This window comes from Uranotaenia lowii, chromosome 1, assembly GCF_029784155.1.
Source record: "Uranotaenia lowii strain MFRU-FL chromosome 1, ASM2978415v1, whole genome shotgun sequence".
In the NCBI taxonomy this organism is placed as follows: Eukaryota; Metazoa; Arthropoda; class Insecta; order Diptera; family Culicidae; genus Uranotaenia; species Uranotaenia lowii.
In genome coordinates, this window is record NC_073691.1 from 11,506,823 (window position 1) to 11,532,398 (window position 25,576).

General features: G+C 36.9%; 1 protein-coding gene across 9 annotated transcripts in view; it reads right to left on the minus strand.

Annotated features, from left to right (window-relative positions):
* Window positions 1–4,669: 4,669 nt before the first annotated feature.
* The window catches only part of LOC129737931 (uncharacterized), a 121,576-nt gene continuing 100,669 nt past the window's right edge, over window positions 4,670–25,576 (minus strand). For all 9 annotated transcript variants that reach the window (XM_055729294.1, XM_055729236.1, XM_055729179.1 and 6 more), the window contains 2 exons: window positions 9,107–9,482; window positions 4,670–8,294 (listed from right to left, as the gene is read on the minus strand). In XM_055729294.1, the coding sequence (XP_055585269.1) occupies window positions 6,745–8,294; window positions 9,107–9,482 (1,926 nt within the window). In that variant the 3' untranslated portion in view covers window positions 4,670–6,744. The remainder of the gene's footprint in view (window positions 8,295–9,106; window positions 9,483–25,576) is intronic.

Below are 25,576 nucleotides of genomic sequence, written 5' to 3' on the forward strand. Positions count from 1 at the left end.
GGCGACATTGCCTACCACTCTGGCTTTCGTTTTACGTTTTGCGAAGAATGAAAACGTAGTGTTCTGCTAACACTAAATGCTTTCTATAGAGTTTCAGCAACTTCTAGAACCATCATAATGTATGAGACAATTGAAGATCTTGACTTGTCTGTGAAAAATTACAAGTTTAACACAGATTCGACTAATTCTGTATCTATGAATTAAAGTAGTTTTAGTGAACTTTTCACCTAAGAAATGATAGAAAAGATTATTTGCAACAATATAAATGAAGAAAAACATCATTCGAAGCCATAGGTTAGCATATTTTTAAGAAATAAAGGCATGGGCCATCCCCATGGGTTTTCCCCTACAAAAATGTGAGAATTATTAAAGTAAACAAGTTCTCAATAGATATGATAATGCATGGTATCATAAAATAGATTTGAAAATACTCTGAGATTTAAACTTTAAAATGAAACCGAAATGCAATATGATCTCAGTTTAATCCTTCACTTCCCACTTTTGAATAACATTTGATCGAACATCCTGATTTAGCTCTCTGACAATTTGGTTAAAACTTTTTATTCATTTAGTTATTATTTTATCGACAGCTGAAATACATCCTGCAAGCTTTAGAAAACCGGCCTTTTCATTCTGCTCAGCTTATCGGGACCGTGCTAGAAGGCAGGCCCGTGCGAAGGACTTGCCCATGGGGGAGGGGGGGGGGTGGGGTTTCGAAATTCAAATTCAGCCGAAAATAATAACAATACCAAAAATACACAAGAAATAGGTTAATTAATTTTAAACTATTTTCTTACTTATAATTATCACACAAGCTCAAAATATAAAAAAAATCGAATTTTCAATAAATGTTGAAAATAACCCATGATAAAATATTGTTAAAAATAATAATGATTGTTTTTTATAATTCATCTTATTTCACATTTCTTTTCTTCATTTTTAATAGAAGTATTGATTTAAAAATCCACTGTAGTAGGTATCTTGAATTTGGGAAAAAAATTATCCCGATTAGCAATGTGAATCTTGATTAGGAAAAAAACATTTTGAACTTCAAGAGTAGATAATTGAATTTTATTTGATGAATAGAAGAAAATATTTAATTTTGATCAAAGCCAAAGATAAATCCCTTTCCTATATTAATATTCATTAAGTAATTCAAACAAAAGGCAAAAAAAAGTTATGAAGTTAAAAATAATAACTTTTTACATATCTTTAAAATATAACATGTTCAATTATACTAACAAATTACAGATTGGGAAATGATCAATAAGAAACTGATAAAATAATAATAATTAATTCCAAGTTTTGTTGTAAATATTCAAATCTCAAAGATAATACAAATTAAGTTAAAATTGCGCATTTAAATTTGGTACTTCGTTGGTACTTCGAATCAAATCAATTATAGATAAGATAAATTGAAATTCATGATCGATTTAAAAACATTATTTAATATTATGAAAATTAGATAAACTTTTAATCAATCAATTGCAATACTGGGTCCTGAAAAGGACAGGAGATGGAAACTATGTTTTTATTATTAAAAATTTAGTTTCAAAAGCTGTAGATTATGTTTTTAGAACACGAAAATTCAGATTTGAAAAACAAAGAGAAACTTAAGAAAAATATTTCGTAAAATTTAAATAGTTTTTCTTTAGAATTCATTAAATTTATTTGAAAATTAAATCAAAATATGAAGAAGAAAAAGATAAATTTCTTAAGGATTTTTTTCTTCATAAAACTCGTCCAATCATTTTAAAAAGAATTCAATTGACAACTTCAAGGAACAGAATTTTGATGCCTATGATTGAATGATTGATTTGGTAGATTTAAACGTTCTGAACTCAAATCTTTTTTCAAATTTTGTCCATCACCTTGCGTTTTGGTGATATGGAGTTTAAAAGCTTTTAAATGCATCAGTTTTAAGCGAAATCAATCATTGATAACTGATGAAGTAAGACATCTACGGCTACAGAAATTTTGAATTTATGTACTATACCCATTTAATTGAATTAATGAATAATATTTCAAACATGATGATGCATAATCATAAAAAGTTAAATTCTACAGTTTATAAAATATTGTTCAAACCTGTAAAACGATTAGATTTTTGCTTTAAAAATATTTAAATTTCAATTCTACTTCAATAAAAATGAAGAAAGGTACACAAATTGAAAATCTATATATAACTTAAGGTTGCCAGATTGCCCGGATATTTATCACAAAATTTGACAAAAGTCCGGCCCGGCCCTGTTGCACGGATTTCAGTTAGAAATGCCCGGATTTTGCCCTTTATTTGCCGAAACAAACGAAAAACAAACAAATTGTGTTGTATTTTTTTTTTTAAATGTATGCGTCTAAAACGAAATATTTTGAGCAAGTTTAATAAAAATAACCAAAAAAAGTTCTTTGAAAGCTTAAAATACAATTTAAAAACTGCTGATGAAAAAAAAATTCTCATGTTTTTTTCCTTGAATTGTGTTGAGGAATTCCTGGATTTTCACTAAATTTGCCCGGATATTTCCCGTATTTTGATCGACATTTTTGAATCAAATGCCCAGATTTTGACAGGTTTTTAGATGAAAATAGCTCGGATTTTCCGGCCCTGGTACGTGCTGAAAAAATTCTGGCAACCTTAATATAACTTTTACGCAGAATTTAAAATTACTTGAAGTCTTGAGGAAAGTTGAATATTGATTTGAACCTTGATTTTGAGATCTTGTGTTTATGTTTTAAAGTTTTGTCAAAATTCAGAAATTTATAAAATTATTTTAAATATTTCCAAAAGTTATTCAAAAACAAAAGCTGATAGTAAAACAACATCTTTAGATCCAGGGCACCTAAATTGGTCGAAAATAAGCTTTTAAATTCTTTCCACCTCGAAGAATGTTTATTTCGGGGCCTTGTGTAATTTATCAAAACGTTTTTGAATGTGATGTTGAGCACTTAGAAGAGCAAAAATTAGTATTCGGAAATTAATGTTGAAGTTAAAATGTTTCAAATTCTGAATTTTTTTGGTTACCCTTCTGGAATAAAATCCCATTGTAAAGACGAGGTAGGGTTTTTGTATGTCAAGTTTAGAGTTTCAATGTAAAAGGTTGATTGAATTGCAAATCGAAATTTACTATTGAAAGTTAGTTTCAATTCGTGAACGGCATATATGTATGTAATGTCGTAAAATAAAATGTCTCAAGCCAAGGGTAATTCAAGACTCATTTCCGCCGGAGGCGAGAAAATTTTTTGACTTTCTGTTAATACTTATTTAACACCTTTTAAGATTAAATGATTTCTCTTTACTTCTTCGAAAATTTTACTTGGAAAAAATCTTCATGGGGGGGGAGGGGGGTGGGTAAACCCCTAAAACTTCCCCCGTTCGCACGGCCTTGCTAGAAGGTATCTTAAAATTTTAAGATATAATCTTCATTTTCAATCAGACAAACATTCAGATTTTAATAAATCAAAGTTAAAAAAAAATAAATTTAGTTGAAATTCTACTTGGAAAAAGAGCTGAAATATTTTTATTTAGAAATATCAATTTTATAACAATCATAATTTTTATTACAATTTATTTGTACCTGATGTACCTGATTTGTGTACCATAGCTAAAAATAACAATATTAACTCTTTACAGATTCTTCGTTCCCTTCATTTGGGTGGGACACCATGGACGTACATTATTACCGGTTGGAAATTCCAGGTTGAGCTATGCTGGATTTTTAATAGCTGCCGAAATAAAATTAAAAAGAAATGAAAAAAAAATCTTCCAGCTTCCGAATGACCGGTCTTATATATTGGATTGACAATAAAAACTTTATTTCCCCGCAGAAGAAAAATTCTTGAGCTTTTTTGAGAAATGACATTAACTCTTACTTTTCTGCAGATATCTTGAAAATGCATGGTCATCTCCATGATGAAATCTTAAAAAAATAAGCAAATATCCGAAAGCTTGCAAATGATAAAAGCTCTTAAGGCACGCTCTGCATAGAACGTCCAAACTGAAAAGTGCGTGGAGACAGTTTTCCTGAAACTGTATCGAATTTTATACAGAATAGAGTAACTTTGTTTATCGTGAATATCTTTTCAAACAAACCAAAACATTTTTTAGTAACTATAAAATGTTAGAGCAAGTTCACTGGTGTTGGGCAAAAGTTATAGAATGTTTGACATTTTGAAAATTTTACCATTCAAAAATGTTTTCAAGATATTTGGGCATTGTATTTTTTTACAGCACTGTTTCTATTTCAGTCTTAAAAATGTAAAATGTTTTTGCTCAGCAAAATTTTCAAAATGTGCTAAAAGTGACAAAATTTTTATCACTTTTTCCCAACACCAGTGAACTTGCTCTTAATAGCTTTAATTCTTGATTTTTTCAATCCAATGATTAATGATGTCAGCTGTATTTTTAGCAGCACTATGCTTTTTAAGTTCTTACTAATTGATTTTATCGATTTCGAGCTATTTACTATAATCTTAACTTGCTATAGCAGTTTTATTAAAAAACTTAAACTTTGCCAGCTGTTTTAAAACTTTTCAGACATTCTATTTTAAGACTATTTGAAGTTTTCTTCAGGTTTCGAAAGTGACTAAAACTATAGGCTTTAATAAAGATGACATTTCACATTCAACAGGATTGTGATATTACCCACAGTAGAGAAAAAAAAAACAAACATGATTACAATGTGTCGATATTTATTAATTGTCGTTATGAGTTCTATAGCACAGGTTGGTTTGCCGAAATTTTCCCAACGTTCCAATTACAGAAGTAATAGTAATAAGTACCAATCGAGAAGGAAAAGTACCGGAAAAATTAAGATTCATTTCAGAAGGAAAATAGAGAGTTTTTTTCTACTGTTAGCTTTCAGTGACAGAATAGTACGAAAACATCTACCCTTCCAGTATAGGATACCTTTGACAGAAGTGAGAGTTCGATACAGTTGAAAGATAGTTTTGAGGTTATTTCGTTTTGTGTTTTTGATTGTCTTGTTGCGTTTTTTTTCCATATATGCATCTTTCGACTCGCGGGATTCCAAAAATCCGTTAATGCTAGTACAGTTCTTAATAGTATACAATAAGTTACTTACAGGGCTAGTTGTTTGTTTTTATTTATTTAGGTGTGTGTATCGCTTAACCTAGGTGTATTAATGCTTCACACGATTGACGCATTCAAGGTGCCAATCGGTTTCTAGCTACGGGCTAAGAGTATAAATATGATACATTTTACTCGCACAAATATATAATTGCTTACATATTTTTTCAACAATGATTTTTTACGTTAAAGTTTTTTTCGATCTAGTACTACGACCTCTACTACTTGTGTGGGCAAGTTTGTTTCTTTTTTTTTTCGAGGGACAAAGTTAGCCTACTGAGGTGTGTGTTATTCGAATGGGGGTTAGGAAAATGTTCTAGTGGAAAAGTTAGAATGGGGATCGATGTTTGATTAAAAAATTCCGATTCAGAGAAAGGTAGCATTTCTAAAATGCTACGATTCCATCCGTAGAAGTGGAATGTGACGACTGTTAAGGGGACGTTGGTTAGATGAGTAATAAATAATCGCTTTTCTTACGTGTTAGTAGTCCTAGTTAGTATTTTAACAAACTAAAGATTCCGTAAAGCCTGCATCGCTGCAAATTGTTCGTTTCCTTAGTTTTTTTTTCAATGATTCCACGATGTGAACTCGGGTATTCATGAGTGTATGAGTGTGAGAAAAATGAATGCGTAAGTGTGAGCGTTGATTTACGAATGAAAAGTGTTTAGTTTCGAATAAAAGTATTAGTAAGTTGAAGATGTAAACCTGAGATAGCGAAACCGAGTCGAAGCATTTGTTCAATCCAGAAGCTTCGAATCGACGATCGAATGAGCGAATCCTCAAAGTGGAACCATTGGAATCGTTTGAGCAAAAAAGGAAAAAGGTAAAACAAACCCTTAAAAGTACACGTTAAACGTAATATCTCTACAGAGAAAGTTAGAGAGACAGATAGCAGCGAAAAACAGGAAGGCAAAAGGCCGATCTATAACCCGAACATCGAACTACGTAGTCGTGTTCTTCATCCGATCTCAGTTTAAAAATAATTATATGGCGACCCCAGTGAACGAACGAACGCGTGCAGCAGCCGGAATGTCCAAGCCCACCCGCACCGTGTTGTTTTGATGATGGTGATGAATTTCGGAAACATGCTTCGCCAGTTAAAACCTTATATCCAACAAAAACAATAACAAATGTTAACAGAAACAGAAAATCATAACAAATGACTGAAACTTGAAAAAAAAACAAGGAAAACTTAACAGAAAACAAAAATGGGTTGACCAAAGTGGGCGATGAGCTGTTGACTAACGATGAGCCGAGAACAAGCGCCAACCGGACGCTCTGTCGTTTGACAGTTCATTGATCGTTGACTACTTAGACTGCTAGAATAAATAAGTTTGTGTGTTTGATTGTTAGTGCACCATCGAGGCATCGAATTCGATGGATAAATAAACAAATAATAGCTTGTTTTGTCTTCTCTAGCTCGTGTGAATCTCTCGTGGGACATCTGGATAATCTGGGTGTGTTGTTTGATATTTGGCCTGTATTGAACGGGAATCGGGACCTTGTACTTATGACGAATAATGCTTACTTGGTTTGATTGGTTGACGTTCTGTTAGTGGTGGATATGGTGTGTCAAGTGCTATTGATCTGTGGATGTATCGTGTACGTGTGTTGTGATGCTAGTGTATGCCTTTGTGCTAGGATGACCAGTCTTGGTTCGATTACGAGTAGAAGTTCCTCGATTTCATGGATTTGGTAGACTTGAGGGTACCGCTAACCATTGAGCTTGGTCCGCTGGACACAATCGAAGCCGTCGAAGGACTCAGACGTGGATTCGTGAAGGCTACCGCCCGTTCTTTCCGAGCCGTAGCGGAAAATGGGAAAGGCTTAAGTCGTATACAGAGAACGGCTGAAGTTACACACGAGCCGAGAAGAATCGAAAGCAGGATCACAATGGTGACAGTAAAACCAGGCGTGGTCATACATATCAGACCTTCATCTCTAGCCGGGAAGATCATGGTGCTATCATTGGTGGAGTTTTGACTACCGATCGGGAACGTCAGATCTCCCGGGGACACAACTCGGATAATTCGTTTCATACCAACATCTTCCTTATCGTCGGCATCTCCAGTGGCACGAGTTCGACGAATTCGTCGATCATCTCGCTTCCGGTTGGCAAAAACGTGAGCATCGAGCGATTGCGGAGGTGGTGGCGGTGGACCATACTGTTGATGTTCGGGACCTCCAGATAAATGATGAACATCCAAGTTACCCGGATCGGTACACTGTTCCGGACACTGGAACCTACAAATCTGTATCGTACACTGGAAGTGAACTTCCATTGAATCGGGGAACTTGAAGGCCTGGAAGTGTGCATACGAAAGCACCGAAGCGCTCGCTCCAAAGTTCTTGATCTTCGTAAACCGTGACATCAGCTTCGGCCTCGTTACGCAACCTCGTTGATCGACCAGCTGTATCGGGGCCCGCTTGCCATCGTGGGCCATACAATTTCGCACTAGCATATCGAACTTGCTGTCGTCATCCTTAATCGCCAAAACCATGGTCATAGTTTGTCCGATCTTCACCAATCCCGACACCTCCGAAGCCCACGGACCCTTGCCAACCTGAATCTGCATCCAGCAACCCACATTGTCTCCAGCGAAGTCTGCCCGAATCACATCCAACATATCCACCGGGAATGGCCTAAAGGTCACACTCTTCTCGTACTGATCATGCCAGGTACACCGCAGCTTACGGGCCTGATCCCAAACTTCCTGCACCTGAGGATCGTACTGCAGCACAATAATATTCTCAAAGTAGGATCCAGCACCGGAGTCCGCTCCGGAATACCCGTTGTACAAAGCATTGTCGATGTTTCCAGCCGTTCCACAGGCATTTATTCCAATATCAAAGGTAGCCGAGGTCTTCCCTAATCCGGCCGGCAGATGGACACAGTTAATGTTGCTGTAGTGACCCTTCGAAAAGATAATTCCGAAGAAGGGTTTGTCGAACTGGACAAACACCTTCATACCCTGCTTCTCGCACTTCACGTCGAGGGAAACGATTTTGGGCATGTCCTGCAGCGGTGAGGCCCAAAGATCGTTGCTGGCTAGGGTGGGGACACCGTACAGTTGCTTCTCGGCAGCGGCCGTTCCCAGATCCAATGGGTGATGCTTGGGCGGTGGCGGAGGTGGTCCGTGGTAGGCATGGGCTGCCGGTAGAGGCGGGGGAGGTGCCAGCCCATGAGGCTGACCTAGGATGTACGGGTTATCTAAGGGGAGAGAATGTGAAAAGTTAAGTAAGATTGAAAATTTGAAAAAAGAAACATCGAGTGACCTCGATTTTTAGGGGCCCATCTACAAGTTTTTGCCATTCATAACTGTCTAAATTTTAAGAAGATCATTCGTTGGCGTTGATTGTTTAAAAAGAAAAAAACCCCATTTGTCCATCGATTATACTTTGTAGACAACGACAACGGCAAGATATATTCATTATGATACCTTTCGGTTTGTTAAAAACACCTGAAAAAATTTAAGGATCTTCCACTCGATTTTTAAGAATTAGAGGGTAATCCATTTCGTTTGTCTTTGAGATCTCACTAGAAAGAGCCAGCTCCTGGTGTTGGAAAAAGTTGTACCAAAGAGCCTTAAGAGGGCCCTGTGAGTTATGGCTAAACTGAAGTGCGGTAAATTCTCTAGCAGGAGGTAACATATCGTAGAAGTTAAAGCACCGGATGAAGAAGGCATGTAGTACATTGAAGCTATGAACCCAAATAACACCTTAAACGTAAATGAGCAAGGAGTGAAGTTATGTTCTGAATATGGTATTAGGTGTCGAAACAACGTGTCTTTTACGGTAGTTGCGTTTTGAGCCAAAATTAGTTGTTGATCTTCGAGATGAGCAAGTACCCGGTTTTAAGAAAAAGCAGACTTCAAAGAGCTAGTCAAATGCAGTGGATGTTACGATTATTTTTTAAATTTTTCCCTTTTAAAATCATTAACTTTTTTTCAGTTTGAATTTACCAGAATGCCGTTCGGCTTTAAAAAAGCACCAATTACTTGTCGACTAGACCTTTATACTTACTCCTTCCGGGACCTGGACCGTGTCCGTGATGTTGCGGCGGTCCATGAGGTCCATGATGCGGAGCTCCATGTGGCGGCCCATGCGGAGGACCATGCTGTGGTGGTGGAGGTGGCGGTCCCAGCGACTGAGGCCCTAGCCCTATCGACAGGGGAATGTGCTGCGGGAAGGACTGTTGCGAGTGTACCGATGTAGCCGATCCCTGATGATCCTGATCAACGGATTCCAGTGCCACCTGATCGGGATCACTTTCCCGTTTCTCTAGTTCGCTTATGACTCCACCATTGTTGCCACCTCCACCTCCACCTCCACCGCCACCTCCTCCTTCGCCGGGGCTAATCGCTTTGACCACTTCGACCTGATCATCGGCCACCACAATCTGAAATAGAAGAGCAAAAAATGGGAAATGTCATTTCAAGCTTCGGATTAGTCCGCTAACAGCAGAATGGAAATAAGTTCCGGACGAAGAATTCCAGATATCGCACCATTACAATTGACAACCTGTTAAGGGGTGGATGAAAGTGAGATTTATCATCTGCAGTAGGTCGAACCTTCACCAAGTTACGCGATCATTTTTCACATTCTTTACCGTTCCGTGAACGGATCCGATCGGTGATCGTCACGCAACGATCAGGATTTTCAACAATATGCGCTTTCCAATTTTAATCATTTTCCCAACGCGCTTCCCTTCTCGAGGCCTCCGAACAAGCTTTTCTCATACGATCAGACCGACGGAATTCTCGGAACTCTCTCAGAAAAAAAAAGTGATGGTGTCACTTCAAAGACGTAAAACCGGCGTGCTCACGGTCGCCATATATCGCACGACGGGGTCCATCGTCCTCTGATAATGCTGACAGGCTGACCAAAGCTAGACACAACAACCGGACGAACGGACGGACGAAAAAGCCCTTTCAAGTTTTCATTTTCAGCGAAAGTGCCCGCCATCCATCACCGGTAGCGGCCAGTCAGCTAGCCAGCCAGGACCGGTTCCCTGGACAAGCCCAGCCAAGTGCCAAGTCGTCACCGGTGTTGTACCGGTTTTGGTTTTCGCGGTGCAAATTCAATCAACCAAACAACTGTCCAGCAACCAGTTAAAATGATTGATGGAAATCGAAATGGGCCTGGGCAGTGCTCACACCAAAAGGCAAGAATGTTTTGTTTTTGGGATTTTGGCGCGAAAAGTCAGGTTCGGCTCGAATTTTCCCTTTTCGGCGCTCTGAACTTGACCATTCCCTTATCAGTTTTTATGGGTTCGCTTTTGGAAAGTGGCGACGATGGCCGAAGCCTTCGGATCTCGGATGAACTGGAAAAAAGTCGTTTCACTTTCGAAAAAATGAAAAGTGACACTGACAACTCACTCGACTTGGATCCGGACCAAATTGAAGTGTCGGGTCTATTCGCACCACCAGAATTGATTTTTCGTCGTGTTTAACGACAGACAGACAAATGCTGTGCCTGCAAGATCAGTTTACAGAATTAAATCATATATTTTGACAAATTCAGTGCCCTTGTTAAGCATAATTGAAACCACTCTTAAAAACAACTCGTTATATGTACAAGAATGAAGTCATTGCTTCTTGGTTTAAAAAGTAAGATAAAAGAGTTGAAGGATTACATAGATACCATTTGTAATTCAAATTATTATCAAATCAAAATTCATTTGTCAAAAGCTCTTATTAGAAGCTGAACCAGTCGAAATAAAATCTCGTATTTGTTTTTAACATTTAATCTTATCGTTTGATAGTTAACGTGAGAATTTATTGTTGAGGAATCCAAGATTACCCGATGAGAAAGAAAAACAAATGAAGATCAAGAGAAGATATTAAATCAATCTTTGATATCATTGAATCAAGATTATCTAATTTAGATATGAATGTTTCGAGCTAAATTTCCAGAAGTAATGTTCATTAAGCGTTGATGTAGATTGGTTCAAGAAACTGACCTGAGCAAAATTTCCGGACTTAAGAGGTGTCTCAAAGCGCTTAAAGTTTCGTTTTATTCTAATTTCATAAATAATCAAACGTTGGATTAAGAAAATCTGGAAAATCGAAAGTATAGCTTTGAAGCCGAATGATTCAAAAATGCAAAAACAGTTTTGGCCAAAAATCGACTTTCTGGATTTTTCGGAAAGCCTACTGAATCCCAAATAATCGATTATCTTTGCTTGGTACATGGGTTTCCAAACTGTGCTCTGAGCTCATCTGCTACTATACTACTGACGTGATCCCTGAAGGTCAATCCAGAATCCAATTTGATGCCTCTTGCATTTGGTAACTCTTGCAACTTGGAGAGTACGTAAACTGGATTGGTGTGTAGCTTCTTGTAAAAGATTTATTTACCATAAACTCAGAGAACATATTTATATCGTTTCAAAGTTTTTTACAATCTTCTATCATTTTCACCGGGAAAAAGTTTTATCAGAAGAATGGAAAGCAAAAGTCTCAAGTGACTACCTTAAGGCACTCCAGCACACAGCATTGACAAACACGTACTTGTCGTACTTTTTAAAATACATATGTTTTCGGACATCTACTCAAAATTTCCAACTTTCTTCAATATCACCTCAGAAGCGGACCGTTCGTCTCAAGATTTGTAAACAGAACCATCTATAATTTTTCATCGTTCACTTTCGTTGAGTTCCTCTAGTTTCATCGACAGTTTAAACCCTAATCCGTCTTGAGTGTCAGTATGACAATATCAAAAATTTTAAGGCTTGTAATTTTTTCAGGCTCATCAACACAAAAAAAAAATCTTCGGGGCCTCTAATCAATTCATGAAATATTTCATTTTGCATCATTAGTTTTTTTTATGGACGCTCTCTGAAAGCCCAAAAAAAATTCCCTAAGTAGACCTTGAATGTCAATTTGACACTCCTGAAATAAATAGTTCTAAATCGTTCTCACTTCTATGGTTTTTTAAATACATCAATTGAAACATTTTTAATGTCAGTAAATAATGTTCCGAACATTTTATACAGTTCAATTCACTTGCTTCCTCACAATTCAACTTCTAAAATAAAAATTCGAAAACATCCCTTTACTAAACCTACTATCATCCCTCTTCGATCATGTCTTCTCTGTTACTTTCCCTCTTTGCATTTAGTTCTTTTTTTTTCTCTACTCTCAGTTTTGTTATTGCTTTTATTTCCTTCATTCCTCTTAATTAAAGTACTTTTTCGTTTGTCTATTTTTTCTGGAGTTTGTTTTATTTACTCTCTCTTTATATCCTTTCTTTGTTTTCCTTTTCAATTCTCTTTTTGGTTTTCCGTCTCGTTTTTTTCTTATCTTATACTTATCCCTTATTGCTCTTTTCCGTTTTCTAATAATATACATAATCTCTTCGCCCTTCCTGTTTCGTTCATGCTCTTCTCTTGAGTCTTTATAAACACATTTTATTCCTTCATTTAATCTTTTCGATTGAGACCAAATTCTTTTTAATTAGTTTTGAACATTTAGAGTCTTTCATTGAACAGCAGTTTTCTCAGAATTTCCTAAAGATCCGACTCTTCCATCGGAGTGTAAATTTTTTTTCGTCTGAAAATGCAATAAGAATCGGAGACATTTATTTGAGAACCAAATAAATTTCCGAACAGTACAGAAAAAAAACAATCGAATTCGTCCATCGTTGAATTGATAGAAAATCCGAGTCTTTTAAAATAACAAAATGAAACAATCTGAATCTTTCATCGGAACATTCAAACTCATCCAAGTCTCTTATCGAAATTCCCAAACACTGATCCGAGTCTTTCATCGATCAGAATAAATAAAAAATTCGAGCCTTCCATAAGAATTTCAAATAAAGATCAATCCGAGTCTTCCATAGGAATTACAAATAAAGAACAATTTTGAAACGAGAATTGTAGTTAAAGATAATCAAAATTGATAATAAAAAACAACAAAAAGAAAAAGAAGATAAAATAAAAGTGATTCCAGAGAATAGAGAACAAATAAACTAGAAAAACTGACTTGAAATGAAAAATTCTGTGGATGAGGAAACTGAGAAATAGTTTGCATATTGATCAAAGTAAGCCAACAAAAGCACTAATTTCGAAAGACTTCCTACAAAGAAAAGTGAAATACTAGATTGTCGGAAGTCTGTGTTTTGTTGCCAGTTCACCAGCGATATTTCTAAAAATTTTATTAAAATTCACAATAAGTTCATCGAGAAATGAGACACTTTCTATTGTTGATAGCTTATTTCTTAGCTATCGGACCTACAAAATTAATACAGCATTTTGTTGCCTGTAAAAAGTATTATCCGACCTATTTTTTTAAATTTTAGAATTCGCGCCTTTTTGAGATATTTACGATGCAAGAGAAAGAGAAAAAAATATTTTGCACAGCTTCCTTCAAAATCCATCATTATCAAATCGAAAGCTGGCAAAACCGTGGATTATTCAAAAAGTTTATGTGCGTGAGTGGTGGAAAAATATGCAAACACTGTCAAAAATGTCCACAAAATTCGAATCATGCATTGGAGTGAAGCATATGATCGGCAACTACGGGTATGGTCATCAGGGAAGTCGAGGCTCATACCAAAAATTTTAATATTGATGTAGTTCGCTGAAATTATCCAAGAATTATTCTCCGATAAGCTTTAAGTATTGCCTAGCAATCAATTATCAAAACCTAACCTCAAACAACAAATTTTTGTTGGTTTCAGAGATCGTAAGCTATTTAACCGGTACCGAGGCAATGAGTCATGTGATTTTTGATGAACAACAAAACAAATGAAAAATCCTATTTAATACTAATTCCAGAGATTGAATCCTATAACATTTCAGGTCATCTCAATTTCCCTTGAAGATTGAAATTTGTATTTGCTGGTTATATTAAAAAAAATAGAATGATTTGCCAAGACTCTGTTCCTGTGGACAAACAACAACAATTATTATTAAATCAAAAACTTTGGTTTTCGCTGTTAGTATTCCTGTATGTATATTTCGCAATCTAAGATATGTGTACTAACACGTGAAAAGGATCTATTTCCAAAAGTAAACAAAAACCATTTTCAGTACCTCATGATGGCCCAGGATAGCTAGATTCATAGGTTTACTACTCCGTTGCTTGCATATGTATTAGTAGGCCACCAAACAAAAAAAAGTTATAGAATTTCCACATAAATGTATGGAAATTTTTTAAAATATTAGTTTTCTAAAAAAAAACTGCTGATTTTAAAATTTTGCAAAAAATATAAGTACGATCACCAAAGTATTTACAATGCATTAAGCTCTTGTGCGTAAGTAATACGTATTTTTAACGTAGATTTTTTATTGAGCTATAAAATTGCTTTTTGCTAAATTTCCCATAACTGAATTTTTGTTAACTTTGTACTATCTAATATAAAGAAGCATTCATTACAAGTAGTAACAAGTCATTTTTTAGCATACACAGCAAAAAATAAATAAATTCACACTCAACATGATTGTATAAACGATGCAAAAACCCTGAGCCTCAATTGATTCTACACATAAATTGACATCGAATAAGATTTAAAACTAAACACATTCAACACTGCAAAAAATCAACATTTAAACAGTATGTTTTTCCACACATACGTTTCTAAAATTGTTCAACATATTAAATTCATTTGAATCTAATTAAAACTAACATTTTGACACATAATTTGTATGTTGAATATATAAATTGAGCTGATCAAATAAAAATGAGCGTGTGGAAAACGTCTTAAAACATCGAATTCGCTGTCGATGATTTTTGTCTGCGTTTTTTCTTTCAAAATGGCGCGTGCAAAGTTAGGTTTCCACTGCGTGAAGATGGAACTAATAAAGAGAAAAAACTACGAAGTCGTGCTCGAAATGTCCTCGGAGGCAAAGGATCCTCCAGCAACCAGTGCTGCGATATGTTTGCAAGTAAGTTCAAGTGGTTCAAGCAGTTCAATGTCAGTGAGCGCTGGAAACAAACCGAAAACTAATCGTAAATGTTTTCTTTTCTCTTTAGGATCGTGATTTACTAAGTGGCGATAGTCAACGAAAACGATATTAATAATCTTTGCTTGCTGGAGCTCGGAGACCAGATGTGATCGGAACATACCATTTGAACACGAGAAGGACCATACCGGAAGAACGCTGCCCAGGCAGAGAGCAGGGCTATCCAAACTCCACGATGGTCGGCCGTACGGGTCTGATTCCGCTTGAAAATTCGGACAATGTTTGACAGTGTTTTGTTGAAATAAATTTATTAAATTCAATATGAGTTGGATATGAAAGTGTGAAGTATTAAAATGTATCGATCATTCTCCCTTTTATAAATAAATTAACTAATAAACACCAAAAAGCTTTATTGATCCAATATGCCTGCCATTTAGCCTCTGTGTGCCAAATTTCATAACTTTTATTTGTAACACATATGCATTACAAGTGTCGCCACATATAACTATTTCTATGTTTTTCGCTATATGCGGGACACATATTTTTCAATGGTTATACAAATTGCAAAAATCTATATAAGCTGACACATACCCTCAATGTGTCGATTTCGTTGAGTGAAGCAAATTTTAATTTTAAACACGCCGACATAAAAAACAACGATGAACAGACCTAATTTTACATCGAGTTGATGTAAATTTGCACACCCCTATACACAATAACGGCATCGTCACTCGGAAACGTCAAACAAAAATAAGAGTATTGTTTTTGTTTTTCCCAATCCCTTGATTTCGGTTCTTGAATTTCTAAGTACCTAAATAAAATGAAAGTTAAAACAACTTCCGGAAATCTGAAAAATAACAGGACTAGAGCAATAGTCAAGCGGTTTCAATTTGGATTTTGTAAGTAGTCGTCTTCAAATCAATTATTCTCCAGCATATTGTGTGAGCAAGTAGAGTTAAATTCGTTTTTGATTTTTAGGTAGTTGGTGGATTCCTGGACTCATGACCGATGCTGCTGATTGGCCTATCATGGGGTAGATTCGGATCAGCTTTAGATAAGAACCACGTCCATCAGCATTTCGACAGAGCACAGCAGATTCAAGCACCGCAAGGACTACTCCGCAAGCCGCCTTTGATAATCCTCCGGAAGGCTGAGAATCGTAGAAACCCACGTAGAACCATCGTAGAAACCCACATGCCTATCATGTTTATCAATTCGGGAATGGTCAGATGCCTAGACAAAATCAAGCCTGGAATGATCGATCACTTCTTGGGTTAATTTTTACTTCGGAAAAAGTGTACGGTGAGTGTATTAAGTGAAATGAAAATAAGAATTTTTAACTTTAAAATGTAAAAAATTATATTTGTGAGTGTTAGAATAACATGTTTTACATCTTGTCTTATGAAAATAAAAGTATTCCTTACGTGTTAATGTATGAAAGTAATCAGAAATTTATAAATGTTCAGAAAGAATCCGAAATCCACAAACATTTTGTATCATAGTAGAGGAATAAAAAAAAGAAGTCCTGTAAATTTAAACGATGGGCATTCTTCATCGATTGTGATATTACATTCTTCGATGTTTTTTCGATAGCCAGACTTAAATTTGTATAATAAAGCGATGGTCCAATAATTTGCATCGCATAAGACTTAAAATTACACGCTGAAATTTTTTCTGTGTATTTTAACAACTAAATTTGAAAAAATGCGAAATTCGAATATTTTGCTGAAATATTGCTAAGTTGCCAGAGAAAAACTGACTCGTAGTCAGAATATTGAAAGTTTTTGAACATAAATTTTACTGATTGCTTCACAAGTTATTTCAAAGAATGCGACTGATAACTTATTTGAACAATAAGACCTCTCAATTTTCCGTAAATTGTAATTTGTTTCAGATCCCATACATATCGTTCGAAATTTCATAACTATTTTTGAAAGGGTGTATAAACAGGTTAGATAAAATATTACCTGAGTTAGGTTCTATCTACGGTAGCGCGTTGTTTTTCATTCCTCTATTCCAGCGGTCGGGGAACCGGGATAAATTACCCAAAATGGGGTAAAAGTAAAATTCTTGGGGGTAACAGTGAATATTTTGTGATTGAAAAGTGTATATTTTCATTATGCAACTTTATGAATTTGTTAGTTTTATTTCGAAAGTAAAGAATTTAGCGACATAAGCAGAAGTGAATATTTCTCCCTCAGCCATTTAAATAAAGGACCGTTCAAATATTACGTATCGCGTTTAGGGGAGGGGGGGTATAGCAGTTTGTTACGGTTTGTGAATTTTTGTTAGAAAATCTGTTAAAAATGTGTTACGTAGGGGGGTGGGGGTGTCGAAAATTACCGAAAATTGCGTTACGTAATATTTGAACGGCCCCTAACATGCTTTGAGAGCTCGCTTAGTGTTAACGGATACGTTTTTTTGCTCTTCGTCATGGGGTAATATCAACTTAATTAAAAATGTTTTGGGGTAGTGATTCAAAACAGTTCCCCGACCTCTGCTCTATTCAAACATAAAGGGGTTGCTTCTAAAAATTGTTTGTCTTTCATAAAATGCAAAAATTACAAGTGAGTTTTAATTAGCGATTTAAAATAGGTTGTAGTTTTTTTTTCAAACGCGTTTTTCTCGATTCACCATGTATGGAGATAGATCCTTTTCGTGTGTTGGTACCGATATATGCAAATTAACCATAAAAAATCAGTCATGATATTCATATAACTAACCCACAGGAATTTCGGAGCCCATACTTTATTTTAACAAAAATATTTATATATAATTGAAAAATATTAAAATTTCCTGTATAAAGCTCAAACCCTGTGTTGGCAGTTATAGAAAAAGTTGCAAACTTTGAAAAATATATATTTTTTTAAACTTTCCCCATACAATCTTTTACCATAAAGCTTTTTATTAACTTTGAACTTTTTTTTTAAATTGGACCACTGTGCACTGGGTTCATTCAGTATCACTTTCTTCTATTGAAAATTTGTAGATGATGATTTTTAATGATTGCAAGACCAGTGTCATTACCTAGTATTGAAAATAACAACAAAAAGTGAGGTAACGTTTCAAAAAACAGCTGCTTATGCTATTTTGTATAAGAATTCCTCGAGCTTTCATCTTTCCCCGAGACACCAAATAACTAAGAGGGCCCTAAGAAGCTACTATTCTCGAAAGCTCGTTAATTGGCCATGAACCTGTACTTAATGTGGCAAATTGCCCCGCGGGATCACAACGGCATGTCGATAACGATATTGGCTTGTACCAACTCCCGAAAAAAAAAAATGACAACAAGTTTCCAATTTAGCCTCTCCTAGTAGGATGCCTCCGAAGTTTCGGCAGACCGATGGTGGCGCTTTTCCTTTTATTGCTACCTTTGCCGCCATCGGATTTTTTTTCGGCAACAGTTTGCCGACAAAATAAACTGTGAAACCCTCTCTAGAAGGAGGGAAGCAGTAAAATGAAAGGGATAGGGGGGATAAACACCATCCCCCTACGACACTCTCGTTCGCTCGATCGCTCGCGTCGCTTCCCGCTGATTTGGGCAGTTCTTTTTCTTCTCTTTCGGATGAAAAATTGCACCTTTTAAAGGGCACCACCGCTTCCCGTCAGGGGGTCCCCAAAATTGGCCCCCACGATAATACGGAGGGACCAATCAATCGATACCGCGATAATTAGTGAGCTTTCGTTTTTCGTCCAGGAACGGCTCTCGCTCGATCGATCAAAAGAGTGCTCTTTTTTTCGTTTGGTATCTTTGAGCTTTTGTTGCTGGTTTGGCCTTTCTTTGATCGGTGCGTCGCTCTTTTGGCCGCCCTCCGGATGATTTGTGTTATTTGCACAGGTCGGCGGAAATAATGGTGCTTATTTCCCCGGGTTACATCCTTGCAGGTTGTCAAAATCGGTTGACCCATATATGGCGGGGGGCACGCCAATTGGAAGCTGTTCGTTTCAATCATTGCGAACATTGTGTGTTTTTATCTTCGTGTTTCAGAATGAAAACATCTTCATGGACTGTTGAAGGATAATATTAATTTTTTTTCTATAATTTAAATTTTTTTTTCTTAACCAAAGAAGATGTGAAAAGTGTTATTCATAGTTCTCAATCCAAAAGCTTTGAATAAAAAAATTCTTAACTGAAATCTGATGTCGAATGATGTCTATGACCAAAAATTTTAAGAATACCGACCCAGACCGTATCTGGCCCTGGTCGATCCACAACCGCACCAACGGCCCACCAAAAGGCTCTCCCAGCATCTTTGAGGATAATGGGATTCACTCGGTTCCCATTTTAGCCAACGACGATGACGAGATCTTAAACCTCTCCAGGTTGTTTTACGACGATTCTTCTAATATTGGAGGAATAGCCAGCGCTGCTTGGGTTTCATCACTGGGACGCAACGATCTTGGCACTTGGGAGGCCTCAAAGCCCCTCGACTCAGTCGCGCAGTTCCCAGCCAGCGTCTTCAGCCGTCCCAGCCCTGAGTTCGTCTGTGGCGAAGGGGTTCTCCAGCCTGCAGTTTCAGGCAAGTATGCTGTCATTGACCGTTCTTCTCCGCGTGATGGATTCTGTTTTCCCAGTGATCGTCGTTCCCGTCTTGCACCCGAATCGTCGGACTCCATCAGTTTCCTCTATCAGAATGTCGGCGGTGTAAATTCGTGTGTTGTCGATTACCTGATTGCTCGTCGTGCTCCAGCTATGACATAATCGCCTTCACTGAAACATGGCTGAACGACCGCACGCTTTCGAGTCAGATTACCAGTCCGGTCTTCCGATGCGACCGTAGTCTCTTAAGGGGGGGGTAGGGTCTAACGGGTATAAAAAAAACACCATTTTCACAATTTTTTTCTAAAGCTATCGTTCAAACAAATGTATTAATTTTTTTTGCATTATACAAAGCGTTGTTAAAAGAACATTTAGTATTTTTTTCGTAGAAAAATATTGAAAAATGAGCCGGTGACGGAGCACTTTCGAGGATGCCTTTTAGAAAAACAGGATTTGCGGTGGACACTGTATCTCAGCACAGAATCATCTGAAGTCAAAAAATCAGAGCAAAATATTTTTAATAGATGTTTTTCTGGACCCCAACGTTTTTATTTAACTTAAATTTTTTTTTATGAAATTTTTGTGGCTGTTTGAAGTAAAAACTACGATTTTTCACGTAAAATTCCGCCATTTTTCACCTGTAAAATCTCCCCAAAGAAAAAAAACACAAAAGAAAAACGTTGGGGTCTGGTATTTTATATGTAGAAAACATGTTCCAAATTTGAAAAGAATCGGATAAGTACACCCAAAATTCAGCCTCTGTGCCAATGGCGTGTAGTCAATTACATAGCATCATTGGTACAAGAAGATAACGCGACCGGTGCTGATTCGATTTGCTCCCACCGGCATTAATCTCCCAAGTTAACCGAATTGCGTATGTCTGAAAGAAACAAAATAAAAACGCTTTCACGTCCCTCCCTATCGCATCACAAGACGAAGAAGGATGGAAATAAATACCGGCCAACACCAGGCAGCCAGCGAACCGAGCACTGTGCGTGTGAATGTAGCAAAAGCAACAACAAAAACATCCTTCTAATTCAATCCCTTCAATCTACCGGCAAACAACCACGGCCGAGCTGTGCGTGTGTATGCAGTAAAAGCAACAACAAAAAAAACATTCCTTCAATTCAATTCGCCGGCAAACAACCACGGCTAAGCTGTGCGTGTGTATGTAGCAAAAGCTACACAAGAATATATTCCTTCAATTCACCGGCAAACAAGCACCGGCCAAGCTGCCCGGCTTTAGCAGCTGTGTATATGTAGCGTGTGTGTGTAATAGCAGGCAGTAAGCAAAGCACAGTTCTCTTTCAATAGGTTTCCCGTTTCCTCCACTCCCGTTTCCTTTCCCGTTTCCATCGCAAGACAAATGAATACCTTGAAAGGAGGCCAAACGCCGGGAAGCCACTGTCGTGCGTTTCTTTTGTGATTGATCGGTGGCAGAATGACTATGACAAATATCCCTCTTCCTGCATGAAGCTCAAATAGTACACTAGTTAAGATGTCGGTCTGGCAAGACCATTTGGTTAGTGATTTGAGTTCGATTCTCCCTACGGGCGCTGTGGTTTATATTTTTATTTTCTTGTTTCTGGGATGAATTATCCAATAGGAACGAAATCCCATAAAATGTTTTTCTTGTTTTGCTTGAATGTAGTGGTCATTTTAGTTGGGAGCCGAGTCCTTATGCCAGTTACGGTTTTTCAAACATATCATCTTCGGCACAGTGCACATTTCAGCGCATTATCGGCACAGAGATGTGCTAAATAGGCATTGGATTTTTGCAACCTCTTCTATGGGTGTAGTTTTCAAATGACGATGTCCACGGACTTTAAAAATGTGCTTTCGAGAAAAACGCGTTTGAAGTTTCTGCTCTTGCTTTCTTGCAGTATTAGATAGGAGGAGATAAAGGCCTATAATTTCTTCAGTTTTGCTCCAATTGACTTGAAAATTGGACACAACATTCTTGAAATGTTTTACAATAAGAAAATAAAAAAATAAAAAAATCGATTTTTTGAAAGTGTTAGACCCTACCCCCCCCCCCCCCCCTTAAACAGCAGGAAGTCATCCGGAGGTAGAGTGTTACTTGCTGTGAAATCTGAACTTCCATCTATGCTAATCGAAGACAACTCCTGAGAAGATTTGGAACTTTTATGGACCCGCATTGATCTCGGTGACCGGAAACTTTACTTGTGCGTAGTGTACGTGCCTCCCTATCGTTCCGCAGACCAGGTGTTAGCTGAATCTTTCTCTGATCCTAACGCAGCTTCCGATTTTGTTTTCGAGTATTCTTAACTACATTATCGATCGCCGTGTGCCAAAACGCGGCGTTTATGGTGATCTACGAACTCCCTGGGTTACTAGAGAACTGCGGCGACATAACACTGCTAAAAAGTGCGCTCTCCAAAACTACAATAAGCACAAATGCCCCACCACGAACGAGGAATACCGCAAACTGAACTCTGCTTATAAGAAAGCCAGCAAACGTTGCTACCTAACATATCTGAACCGGTTGCAGCGAAATTTCAAGAGCAGTCGTTCTGGAAGTATGTCAAAAACCAGCGAAAAGAATCCGGACTTCCGTCCCACATGTACCTGGACGGCGACATTGCTAGCACTGACCCTGGAATCTGTAATCTGTTCGCTAAGAAAATTTCGAACATTTGCACAAGCGGGTCCATTTCTGCAGAACACATGACCAGGGCGGTGAGTAATGTCTCACCTCTAGGCTCTTCTCTAAATGGTATTCTCATGCAGCTATCTTAAAAGCAACCGCCAAACTCAAAAACTCTACTTCTTAGGACCCGGATACACCACTTATCAAACGATCAGCACTGACGTCACATCTTTTGTACAAGAAAGCTCTGCCAGGAAATCCATCAGATTGCTCTCGCAAAGCTAGGTCGCTTGGGCTTCTGTGGATCTTTACTGGAGTGGAGAATCCTTCTCGAGACAGTTTCTTGGCTCTTCCGGAGTGCCGCAAGGAAGCCATTTAGGACCAATAATTTTTGTCATCTATTTTAATGATGTTCTGTCGCTTCTCGATGGCCCAAAACTCGCTTATGCCGATGATTTGAAACTGTATCACACCATCAATGGTAAGAACGAAATCGATTTCTTGCAACGGCAGTTCAACATTTTTGCTGACTGGTGCGACAACAACTGCCTGCCGCTAAATCGCAGTAAATGCTCGATTATATCTTTTTTCGCAATCGACACCCTCTTTATGCTGAGTACATTCTCGGGGATGAAATAATCTCCCGGGTTGACCAAATCAATGATCTGGGTATTATTCTCACTCAACGGCTTAAGTTTAAGACTCTCACAAATTACGTTGTGACAAAGCCTCCAGAAATCTTGGTTCGTTCTTGTTTTGCGTGGCTAAAGAATTTAAAAATGTCTACTGCTTGAAAAGCTTATATTGTAGCATAGTCCGTTCCGTTTTCGACAGTATGCTTTTACTGTCTGGTGCCCTTTCTACCAGAATTGAGTTGAACGAATCGAGGCTATCCAGCGACGCTTCATGCGATATGCCCTTCGACACCTGAATGGCTAGATCCTTTTCGTTTGCCCAGTAATGAAAATCGTTGCCTCCTGATAGACTAAGACACGCTTCAAGTCCGAAGAAACGCTACACGTTCTTTGGTTGTTGCGGATCTCCTTACATCGAGGATTGACTGTCCCTCGCTACTGGAAGCTATTCCTCTAAACGTGCGACCGCGAAGATTGAGAAACCAGAATCTGCAACTCTATGTTCCCGTTCGGCTGAATAACTATGGGACTAATAGCGCTTTTAAGGGCATCCTAAAAACCTTCAACCGTTTTTCGGAGTACTTTGAAATTGGTGTTCCCATAAATGTTTTCCGTAGCAAAATATTGTACAAGTCAAAAAAACGTAGATTTATGTCAATTTATATATGAACCCTATAATAAAGTTATCATTAGGATCTAAATTTGATCCGTTGATTTTTCTACGATAAACAATAAACAATAACATCGGCACATAGTTCTGATTATTTTAACTGTGGTAAATTTTGTCAATTTTGTCAATTTTGTCAATTTTGTCAATTTTGTCAATTTTGTCAATTTTGTCAATTTTGTCAATTTTGTCAATTTTGTCAATTTTGTCAATTTTGTCAATTTTGTCAATTTTGTCAATTTTGTCAATTTTGTCAATTTTGTCAATTTTGTCAATTTTGTCAATTTTGTCAATTTTGTCAATTTTGTCAATTTTGTCAATTTTGTCAATTATGTCAATTTTGTCAATTTTGTCAATTTTGTCAATTTTGTTAATTTTGACAATTTTGTCAATTTTGTCAATTTTGTCAATTTTGTCAATTTTGTCAATTTTGTCAATTTTGTCAATTTTGTCAATTTTGTCAATTTTGTCAATTTTATCAATTTTGTCAATTTTGTCAATTTTGTTAATTTTGACAATTTTGTCAATTTTGTCAATTTTGTCAATTTTGTCAATTTTGTTAATTTTGACAATTTTGTCAATTTTGTCAATTTTGTCAATTTTGTCAATTTTGTCAATTTTGTCAATTTTGTCAATTTTGTCAATTTTGTCAATTTTGTCAATTTTGTCAATTTTGTCAATTTTGTCAATTTTGTCAATTTTGTCAATTTTGTCAATTTTGTCAATTTTGTCAATTTTGTCAATTTTGTCAATTTTGTCAATTTTGTCAATTTTGTCAATTTTGTCAATTTTGTCAATTTTGTCAATTTTGTCAATTTTGTCAATTTTGTCAATTTTGTCAATTTTGTCAATTTTGTCAATTTTGTCAATTTTGTCAATTTTGTCAATTTTGTAAATTTCGTCAATTTTGTTCATATTATTTTCCTATGTTCTAAAATTATTTTGATAATTCAAAGTAAAGAATATCGATGCAGATAAAGAAAACTCAGACACATGAAGTAACTTATGATAGCTCCTCATCAATCATGCTGTTATGAAAATATGATTAAAACCCCATCGCGCATCAATTGGATGAAACTCGATGGACTCCTACTTATAGCACAATTTTTCAGCATGGTGTCAAATCATTTTTCAGTCCATAAAAACTGATGGAAGCACTTGTAAACAACTTGTTATTTTATGGGTTGCTCAAGCTGGTCGAAAGAAAGCCCAGCATTTCGATGGAAAAACTCTCGAGAAAACCTTTCATCTTTCCCCTTTTCCGATTGGCTTCGCTGTGTGGTCAAACTTTGATGGTTGTCTGCCAATTTCCCGGTGGATTAAGGCGTTGCGAAAAAAAAACAACACAAACACTCGTCACGTAATGTGGTAAGCAGAGGCCAATTACACATATTACAACATCAACCAGCACGGGTTCAACTTCACCTTAGAGAAGCAGAAAATTGTGCAGAGTTTATTGACCTGCTTCTCCTTCTTCTCAAACTCTCCTCGGGTCTTGGCAGTTATTGGCTCAGGCACCGGCAGCAAATTTTACGGCAGTGAAGTCATTTGAGTTGATTTAATGTGCTGTCGAATTGCCGAAAAAAATCGAAAGTCAATCCATCTAAATGAGGAACACTAACTTTGCGCAATCCTCCCATCGAATCGACCGAATCCAAGAAATTCGGCAAGCGATCCCGGCTTTCTTGAAAGAAAGAAGAAAGCTGCCGCCGATAACCGGTTACAAAAGTGCGAAAATGAAGCGATTAAATTTGGCCAACCTAAAGACTACGATGATCGATTGGCACTTTTCAACGTTTGTTTTGATTTAGACTGTTTAGCTAGATAGAGAGTATGATGGGGTCAATTTCTCCTTTTCCTCTATCTGTATACTCCGAAAGTTTCAGGATCACGCCCCTTCTTGTCATTCAAAGGTTTCGGTTCAATCGAACCCGCCCTATCGAATGGAGTCCAAATTGAGCCTATCAATCGCTGAAATGGAAATCGAATCGGCTGTCAAATGACGATCAATCAAACGAGAATCTTGCTGATTAACATTTTAAGTATAAGAGAGGCTTAAAATAACTTTGAATATTCGAGACCAAAAATGACAAAAATTGAAAAATTTACTAAACAAAATAATTAGAAAAATTA